General features: G+C 62.6%; 3 protein-coding genes across 4 annotated transcripts; 1 reads left to right on the forward strand and 2 right to left on the reverse strand.

Annotated features, from left to right (window-relative positions):
• Nucleotides 1-431: 431 nt before the first annotated feature.
• On the forward strand, nt 432-3,806 carry PHGDH (phosphoglycerate dehydrogenase). Its single transcript, XM_072343015.1, has 12 exons — nt 432-677; nt 1,011-1,162; nt 1,298-1,363; nt 1,444-1,498; nt 1,576-1,674; nt 1,746-1,878; nt 1,952-2,100; nt 2,181-2,333; nt 2,407-2,539; nt 2,663-2,787; nt 2,922-3,141; nt 3,552-3,806. Exons 1-12 carry the CDS (start codon nt 540-542, stop codon nt 3,704-3,706), a joined length of 1,578 nt encoding a protein of 525 aa, XP_072199116.1. The 5' UTR covers nt 432-539; the 3' UTR covers nt 3,707-3,806.
• Nucleotides 3,807-4,384: 578 nt separating this feature from the next.
• Nucleotides 4,385-7,422, reverse strand: HMGCS2 (3-hydroxy-3-methylglutaryl-CoA synthase 2). Of its 2 annotated transcripts, none has more exons than XM_072343436.1 (9): nt 7,334-7,422; nt 6,717-7,156; nt 6,384-6,509; nt 6,087-6,251; nt 5,840-6,008; nt 5,592-5,762; nt 4,820-4,926; nt 4,616-4,741; nt 4,385-4,539 (listed from the first exon to the last, which is right to left on the reverse strand). In XM_072343436.1, the coding sequence occupies exons 1-9, from the start codon at nt 7,420-7,422 to the stop codon at nt 4,433-4,435; spliced, it is 1,500 nt and encodes a 499-aa protein (XP_072199537.1). In that variant the 3' UTR covers nt 4,385-4,432. The 2 variants fall into 2 exon arrangements, with proteins under 2 accessions (XP_072199537.1, XP_072199536.1); XM_072343435.1 differs by having other exon boundaries at nt 6,717-7,165.
• An 844-nt stretch (nt 7,423-8,266) lies between these two features.
• REG4 (regenerating family member 4) lies at nt 8,267-9,094 on the reverse strand. The gene is made up of 5 exons (XM_072343672.1): nt 9,015-9,094; nt 8,837-8,934; nt 8,617-8,754; nt 8,440-8,545; nt 8,267-8,340 (listed from the first exon to the last, which is right to left on the reverse strand). The coding sequence occupies exons 1-5, from the start codon at nt 9,073-9,075 to the stop codon at nt 8,267-8,269; spliced, it is 477 nt and encodes a 158-aa protein (XP_072199773.1). The 5' UTR covers nt 9,076-9,094.

Below are 9,094 nucleotides of genomic sequence, written 5' to 3' on the forward strand. Positions count from 1 at the left end.
CTCCCACCCCATGGAGGGCGTTTGCTGGGTGGCTCCCGTGCACCCCATGCAATTGGGAGCTGCCGGCGGGGCTGGCCCCGTGCCCCCAGCGCTTATCGGGGCATTGCTCAATGGTGGGCGCAGTGCTGGGGCAGTGCAGTGCTTTGCCACCACCTCCCTGTGATGGGGAAACTGAGGCACGGCAGTGGGGTGGGAGGTACGTGGGTTGTGGGGGTGCTCCATGCTTTTGGGGGCCCTGTCGGGTCCTCCCTACTCCGTCATCACAGCAGCTGAGGGTGAGGGGCTCGGGGGGCTTAGGGGGGCTGGGATCCTGGGCTCGCAGCCACCCAGCGGCGATGGGGAGAGGAGGGAAAAGAGGTGGGAAAGAGGTGGGATTATGGAAATGGTATCCAATGAGACAAGAGAGCAGCCCGCAAAACATGCCCCGCCGGCGGCCCATTTAGTGCGGAGGGCAGCACGCAGCAACCTCTTTGGCCGGAGCTGTGCGGAAAGGCAGCGGGCACGGACCCCTGACAGCCCCAACAGCCCCACACCGAGCGATGGCCTTTGCCAAGCTGCAGAAAGTGCTGATCAGCGACAGCCTGGACCCCTGCTGCAGGGACATCCTGCGGGCCGGGGGCATCCAGGTGCTGGAGAAGCCCGGGCTGAGCAAAGAGGAGCTGCTGCAGGAGATCCGGGTGAGCAAACCGGGGTCTGCGTGCAGCTCGGAGCCCTGGGCTGGTGGCAGCGGGTGGGCACAGGTGGGCACCATGTGGGCACCGTAGCTCTCTGTCCCAGACAGAGCAAGCACACGGTGGGGACATGGAAGGACGTTGCAGGACGGTGGGAGGCTGGAAGCCCCCTCGCCCAGCGGGTCATGTCCCCGCCTCCTGTGTCTGATGCAAGAATCCTGGTTGCTTTCACGCTGCTGATCCCAGCTCCAGGCCCCCGGTTCTTCCCACCCCACCACCCACCCTGCCTGCCATCCCCACGGCCCAGCCCCGATCAACGTGTGGTGTCTGTCCCTGCAGGACTGTGATGGGCTCATTGTCCGCTCGGCCACCAAAGTCAGCGCCGACGTGCTGGAGGTGGCAGGCAGGCTGCAGGTGGTGGGCAGAGCTGGCACCGGCGTTGACAATGTGGACGTGGAGGCAGCCACCAGGAAGGGAGTGCTGGTGATGAAGTAAGAGTGGGACCCGCAGCCAGAAAGGAGGCATCCTGCTGGCATGGGGCTGGGGGGTCAGCACAGAGCCTGGCCTCCCTGTGGGTCTCCATCCCTACGGGGAGGTCACACGGTGACCCCGCTCCCTGTCCCCAGCACACCCACCGGGAACAGCCTCAGTGCTGCAGAGCTCACCTGCGGCATGATCCTGTGCTTGGCCAGGTGAGTGCAGGGCTGTGCAGGGTGGGATATCCAGCCCACAGCCCACAGCCCTGCGCTGACTGCGCCCTCCCCTATTGCAGGCAGATCCCACAGGCAGCTGCCTCCATGAAGGAAGGCAAATGGGACCGAAAGAAGGTATGGGGCAGGAGCAGTGCCTGGGTGGGTGGGTACTGGGGGATCCCTGCTTGCTCACCACTCTCCTCACCCCCCAGTACATGGGCATGGAGCTGAATGGGAAGACACTGGGTGTGCTGGGGCTGGGCCGCATCGGCAGGGAGGTGGCCACACGGATGCAGGCTTTTGGCATGAAGGTGAGCAGCAGGGCAAGGGGCAGTGGCAGGGAGCAGGCTGGACACAGCTGTGAGCCCCCACTCTGCCCCAGACCATCGGCTATGACCCCATCATCACCCCTGAGACCTCAGCTGCGTTCGGCGTAGAGCAGCTCCCACTGGAGCAGATCTGGCCCCGCTGTGACTTCATCACGGTGCACACACCACTGCTGCCCTCCACCACGGGTAGGGCAGTCTGAGAGTATAGGGGTGTTCTGGGGCTGTCCTGTGTCCCCGTCCTTGATGGTGCTCCTCACAGGGCTGTTGAATGACAGCACCTTCGCCAAGTGCCGCCGTGGCGTGCAGGTGGTGAACTGTGCCCGGGGTGGCATCGTGGATGAAGGAGCGCTGCTGCGGGCACTGCGCTCAGGGCAGTGCGGAGGGGCCGCCCTCGATGTCTTCACACAGGTGAGAGGGGTCCCCCATGGGGCCATCACCCAAATTGGGCCCCAGGATGGGCACAGGGCTGAGGCTGGGGCCATGTGCAGGAGCCCCCGAAAGACCGAGACCTGGTGGACCACCCCAACGTCATCTGCTGCCCACATCTGGGTGCCAGCACGCGGGAGGCGCAGAGCCGCTGTGGCAAGGAGATCGCCATGCAGATAGTGGACATGGCCACTGGGAAGGGGCTGGTCGGCGTGGTGAGTCTCCTGGTGCACCTCAGAGACCCCATGTGTGATAGATCCCCACTGCTCATCCTGCATCTCCTCTCAGGTCAACGGGCAGGCACTGAGCAAAGCCTTTGCGCCCCAGACCAAGCCTTGGATTGCCCTGGCCAAGGCGCTGGGTATGGTGCTGCACGGCCTGGCCAAGCAAGCGACGGGCAATGTGCAGGTCTGCACCCTAGGTGAGAGGTGGGCATGTGTGCTCTAGCATGGGGACCCAAGGGGACACACTGGGTCAGAAGGCAGGAGGTGGTTGGATTATGGGAATACAGATGGACATGAACTGATTGCAGCACTGATCCTAGGGGCTCCCCTGAAGGATGCCAGCAGCTACCTGGCACCTGCTGTGGTGTCAGGCATGCTGGCTGGAGGAAAGAAGGAGGTGACCCTGGTGAACGCCATGCTGCTGGCCCAGGAGGCCGGCCTGAAGGTACTCAGAGTGCCACACATCAGCCCAATGCCACCACATCCTATCCTTCCTTGAGATAACCCCACAGGGCACCGTGCCCTCAAGGGACATCCCATGTAGGATGTGGGTGCTGAGTGGCCACCTTCCCCCACCAGGTCACAGCCACCCATGGTGACACAAGCCCTGAGCCCGAGGGCTTGCTGCAGGTGGCCCTGCAGGGCACCCCGCACCGGGTGACAGGGACAGTGCAGGGCAGCAATCCGGTGCTGCGGGAGCTCAACGGGGCTACCTTCAAGCAGCCGGCACCACTGGTGGGCCCTGTCCTCATCTACAGAGCCAAAGCATCTGAGACAAACACACTGCCCACGCTCGCTGGTAAGCTCCTGGTGTCACCCCAAGCAAGGGAACAGCTGGGGTGTCCCCACAACCAGCCTGGGGTCAAAAGGGGGAACATGCTGGCAGGGCGTTGTGTGGAGAGACAGGAGGGGTGGTTTGGTTGTAGGGTTGGGGAATTGGAAACGCAGTGGTGCAGACTGCCCAGGGGAGTGGTGGGGTCACACTGTCCCTGGAGGTGGAACTGTGGCAGTGAGGGACATGGTGGGGGTGGGCTGGGGTTGGACTTGGGGATCTGATACCCAAAGTAAAACAATTGTGGAAAAGGAAAGGAAGGACATTATGGAGGGGACTCAGGGTAGGCAGAGCCCTGCTACTCGTGATCCCTCACTGCTGTGGGGTCCTGGTGCCAGGGAACAGACTGCAGCCCTGACCCTTTTCCTCCTGCCCAGGGCTGCTGGGGAAAGCAGGGATCCAGCTCCAGTCCTACCACAGCTCCAGTGCAGTGGTGGGGGAGCAGTGGAGCGTAGCTGGGCTCTCGGCCCCGCTGTCTGATCTCGCTGGCCTGAAGCCATGCACCGCAGAAGTCTTCCAGCTCCACCTGTAGTCCCCCCCCACCTGGATGAACCTGGAGCCCTCAGCATTTGGGGGAGCATCGTGCTCAATAAAGCATCCAGGATGAGCATGCTGTGCCTCGTCCATGCATCCCTGCCTTGTGGTGTCCTTCCTACCCATCCCTAAACCCTTCCCGGTGACGTCCCTCATACCCAACTCCAAACCTTTTCCTGCAGACTCTGTCCCTCCTGGCTCCATCCCCAGTGCCGCCCCCATCACCCTCTAGCACTGTTTGCTCAAGGGTGCAAAGGTCTCTCAGGCTCTGCTGCCCTGCTGAAGTCCCCTCTGGTCACAGCCCAGGCAGTGCTCCAAGATGGGCTGAGCCTCCTGCATGCCCAAGTCACCCCACTTCCACCCATGGAAGCTTTCCCCTGGCAATTGTGTCTTGCCACCTGTGTTGGATCCAAAGCACTGGGCATGCACCCATCCTGGGTATATGTGCCATTGTGCTTGGGCACATGTGGTGTACAGGGATAAATCCCACCCGGCACGGCGGTGATTCAGGATGGGTTTAGGGGAAGGAGGGGGATACACAGCACTGGGTAATGTTGGCTGCTTTGCAATAGGGAGCCAGACCTGGGGCCCTTGTCCTTGCATCCGTGCTTTATTCCCCACGCTGCCTGTGTTTTCGCAGAAAACACTGCTTGCTCCAGGACCCGGATGGCTGCATTCACCCCTGTGCCTGCATGTCCCCACAATGGCTGCCCCGCTCCGTGCCCTACATGGGCTTCCTGGTGTACTGCCGGCGGTACTTGTCATCCACCCGCTCCAAATACCAGGTGCCGGGGAACAGGTCTTCCTGGGAGCCGTGCGGAGTGTGGTTGGCTGTATGGAGAGGGCATATGAGGCTCAGTGGGTCAGTCGGACCCCAGCAGTGTGGTGTTCCCCCAGCCCTGCTCACCCAGGTGATGGGTCTCCTCGCGCTGCTTCATGATGTCGGCAAAGTCCTGTGGGGCCACGCGCTTGCGGGCGTCCAGGCGGGCAGGCAGATCAGCCAGGCTGGAGAGCAGCTTGTCCAGGGGGGAGCCTGGTGTGGGGAGACCGAGGGTGAGACACCACCCACCCGAACCCTCTCGGCTCTCGGTCCCCATGGTGTGGGACTCACCTGGGGAAGAATCCTGTGAGACACGGAGGGAGAACATGCTGGCAGCCAGCCCTGAGCCATAGGAGAAGGCACCGATCCTGGAGCCGGCCAGGTCCCGAGCCGAGCACCTGTAGCCATTTGGGGTGAGGAGTTAGGGGAGATATAGAGCTCAGCCAGGAGGGCCCAGGCATGCTGGGCCAGATCAAATTGCAACCACCACAGGAGGAGATAAGGGAGGCTGTGCTGCAGGGAACAGCAAGCAGGGAACAGTTCGGCACAGCAGGGCCTGGGCTGGTCTCTGCCCCCACCATGTCCCAGGGCTGTACCAGGCACCACTGCCCTGTGCAGGGCAACGAGTGGCTCAAGGACGGGCTGACGGACACAGCAGACACATCGCCCTCGTGCCTGGCTGTTCCCATGGCTCCTTCCCAGCCAGCAGTGGGGGATGGCCATTCTCTGGGCATGAAAAGGGGGTTTTCATCCCACAGCACTGACAGAAGGGCTTTATGCGCTCCAGCAAGGCGGCATGGAAACGCTGGCTGGGGGACAGCACCGGGCTGAGTGCAGTGAAAGCCGGGCCATTCCCAAAATGGCTTCCTCCACAACAACATCCCACCAACATATCGATACCTCAAATGGTGACCATCAAAATGGAGCCCCATCCCCATTAGACGGCAACTCCGAAAAGAATGTCCCTCAAAATGGTGGCAACCTCAAAATGACCACCCCTCAAAATGGCGTGTCCCCCCCCCCCCAAAATGGCGACCCCCTGCTGCCAGCACTGAGGACTCACTGAGCCAGGAGCGAGGCCAGGCAGCCATACATGGACGGCGTGTACATGTTGCCATTGCGGGAGGAGAGCAGCAGGGAGGGCTTGGTCTTCTGGTTGAAGATCTCCTGGCTGGCCGTCTGGAAGGCCTTCTCCACCTCCTTGCTCGTGTAGGTGTCCTCCAGTTTCAGGCCGCTGCATGGAGAGAGGTGGGCTGTAGGCACGTGTGGGAGGTGAGCAGAGGTATCCCCAGCACACCAGAGGGCACCCACTGGAATGGCTGCAGCCCCTTGTAGAGCCCAGCAGCCGTGTCAGGGCTGGGGGCTGCCAGGAAGTCGTTGAGCAGCAGCCGCCCCACTGACTTCTGCACCAGCTTGCAGAAGGGCGTGTGGAAGATGATGAACTTGAAGTCGTCGAGGGTGAAAGGCCGCTTGACGCCGGCTGGAAGGCAGAGCAGGAACATCAGTCACTGTGGGGTGGGATGTGGGGCCACCCAAGTACCGCAGCGTCACCTCTCACCCTGATGCCACTGGCTCTCTGCCTTCCTGCGGTACACGGCGTAGCAGCGGTCCAGGGCCCGCAGGTAGCACTGGATGGAGAGGGGACCATCCACCACTGGGTATTCTGAAGACAGGTCGGGCTTGTAGAAGTCATAGGCATGCTCCATGTGTGTTCCCCGCAAGCCTGGGGACACAGGGGAGAGCTGTGTGCTGAGGATCTATCTGCTTGTGGGTACTAGACAACCCCACCTTTGGCCTAGGGCAATCCATGGTGCCCACAGTGGCATGGCCAGCCAGATCCCCATGGAGCACTGACCTCTCTCCAGCACCAGAGGGGCGTTGGGTCCCACCAGCATAGCAATGGCACCGGCACCTCCTGTGGGCCGCGCGTTCCCCGTGGCATAGACGGCAATGTCCCCACACACCACCACGGCATAGCGCCCTGCGAGGAGACAGCGGGGACGACAGTGGGTGGGACATCCCCATCCACCCCGTGGTCCCAGTACAGCCCACCACCCACATTCCCATCCCCATACCTCGGCCTACGTGGGTGAGAAAGAAAAGTGGTGGGATGTCAGTAGGGGACTATCATTCCCCCACCCCACTGTACCCACCCCACAACTCAGGCACCCCCCAGCCCCATGCCCACCGTCCCAGGCGCTGGACTCGACCCAGGAGGCCGCGTTGAAGAGCGAGGCCGTGCCGCCATAGCAGGCGTTGGTGGTGTCAATGCCCTCCACGTCAGTGTTGCCCGACTCGCGGAAGAGCTCCATGAGGACGGTCTTGACGGCCTTGGACTTGTCGATGACGGTCTCGGTGCCCACCTCCAGGCGGCCGATGGAATCCCAGGAGAGCTTCCCTCGCTCCACCAGCCTCTGCACCACCGTCAGGCACAGCGAGTTGATGTCCTCGTGGGCGGCGCAGAAGCCCATCTGCTGCTGGCCCAGGCCCCGCGTGTACTTGCCGGCCTCCACACCATCATAGCGCTCCAGCTCAGACTGCTCCACATACTGTGCAGGGAAGTACACCTCCAGTGCCAGGATGCCCACGTCCCTGGGCCACGTGCCCGTGCTGGACAACGCCGCAGTGCTGGAGAAGCTGTGAGGCAGAAGGAGCGGCGGCGGTCCTGTGCTGGGCACCGCTGAGACTGTCTGGGCCCCACAAGCACTTGCACCCCACCCCCACAGTGCCCCACTGTTCCCCAGAAAGCCTCCACCTGACAGCTGCCCCCCCAGGCTTTGTCCCACCCCACAGCTGATTGCTCACCATGCCTCCTGCATGGCTGCAGGCTGTACCCATGCCGGTCCCCGCCTCGCCCCCCAGCACCGCGCGGCACGGCTGACCAAACGCAGCATCTTCGTCCCAGATGGATGGACAGAGGGACAGACAGAGGGACTGGCTTGCTGTGCAGCTTTTATCAACTGCAGCCCCCCCCAGCCCTTATCAGCACACTGGGCACTGGTGCTCAAAGGTCAGCGAGCAGCAGCCAACACGACAGGGACAGTGCAGCAAGCGCTGGGTTTGGAGGGCACAACCGGAGAGATGGCTGCGGCTGGTGCCCTGGCATTTGGGGATGCACGGAGCCAGGGCTGAGCATTGAGGTGGGCTCAGTGCCACCAGGTGATGGCTCAGCGCTGAGCTGTGGGGTGGTGGTGGCAGCAGAGCCCACCGTCACCATGCTGTGTGACCCCCCAGCAGAGGGCAGGGGGTACCCGGTGCCACCCGTGCCACCTGGGACATGTCATTCTCCACATGTGGCTGCTCCGGGGCACAAACAAGAGCTGGGTGGAGGCACAGCCATCTCCAAAACAGCAGAGCAAACAGACACGTGATGCATGGAGCCGTGCTGCGATGACACAAGGAGGGACCTTTGGCCCCGATGCTGTTGTCAACACAGCCCCTCAGAGCTGTGGGCGCATGGGAACCACTCCCATCTCCCAGGTCTCCAATGCAGGGACCCCTCGCCACGCACCACCGTCCCTCCATGCCTGCTTTAGGCCTGCAGCTCCTGGGGACTGTCCCCAAACCCTCCTCTCCCCACAAGTCTCCACATCCACTGGCAGTGGGCAGAGCAGCAGGGGACTTTGCACAGGACACACACTGTGCTCACATGCTTCTCTGTTTATAGATGTATTTTTGAGAGATAGAGGGACGAGCATGGAGGTGGGGCGAGAGGAGCGTGAGGGCATGGGGCCCTGCTCATTGCGAGGGCGTGAACTTGCAGATGAAGTGGTGCTGTTGTTCACAGTCGGCACTGGACCACACAGTGAAACCTATGGGAGAGATGGACCACAGGGTCAGTAGCTCCCAGGTCCCATCTGCCCAGAGGGGTCCCATAGGAAAAGGAAGCACGTGGGGCTGTAGGCACTCACTGCTGCTCCGGGTCAGCAGGGCACAGCTTCCTCCTCGGGCACCATTCCCAGGAAGAGTTGGGAGGTCATCGTACTTCTCCCCGTGGGTCCAGCGCCAGTCCCGGCTCTGAGCAGGACACGGGATCAGGAGCACAGCCCCGCTGCCCCCAGCCCCATTGGTGCCCCCCCGCCTCTCACCTGCCGCAGGTAGTGCAGGCCCAGCCAGACGGGCTGTGTGCGCTGGTAGTACATGATGACCCGGCTCAGCGTGGCTGCTTCCTTGGGCTCCTCCACCCAGGCCAGGTGGGCTCCAGAGTAGCTGCTCTGGCACTGTGCCTGCAGGGAGATGCGGGGCATTGCGGGACCCCGGCACACCCAGAGCTGGGGGCAGCTGGCTGCACACCCTGAGCACCTTTACCTCTGCCTCCTCCCAGGTGCGGCGCTGGCGGAAATACCTGAAGCAGTTCAGCTTGTAGTAGGACCAGCCCTTGGGGCAGTTCAGCAGGTACCGGGCTCCTGGCAGAGGGGGGGATGCAGGGACAAGGATTCAGCCATACGCCCCCACCCCGAGCCGGGAGCATTCCCCCAGAACTCACCGACCACCTGCAGGAGCACCATGCAACACAGCAGCAGAAGGGCACACCTGGCTGCCATCATCCTTCTCTCTTCTGAAGGC

The sequence above is a fragment of the Excalfactoria chinensis genome, chromosome 8 (genome assembly GCF_039878825.1).
Source record: "Excalfactoria chinensis isolate bCotChi1 chromosome 8, bCotChi1.hap2, whole genome shotgun sequence".
In the NCBI taxonomy this organism is placed as follows: domain Eukaryota; kingdom Metazoa; phylum Chordata; class Aves; order Galliformes; family Phasianidae; genus Excalfactoria; species Excalfactoria chinensis.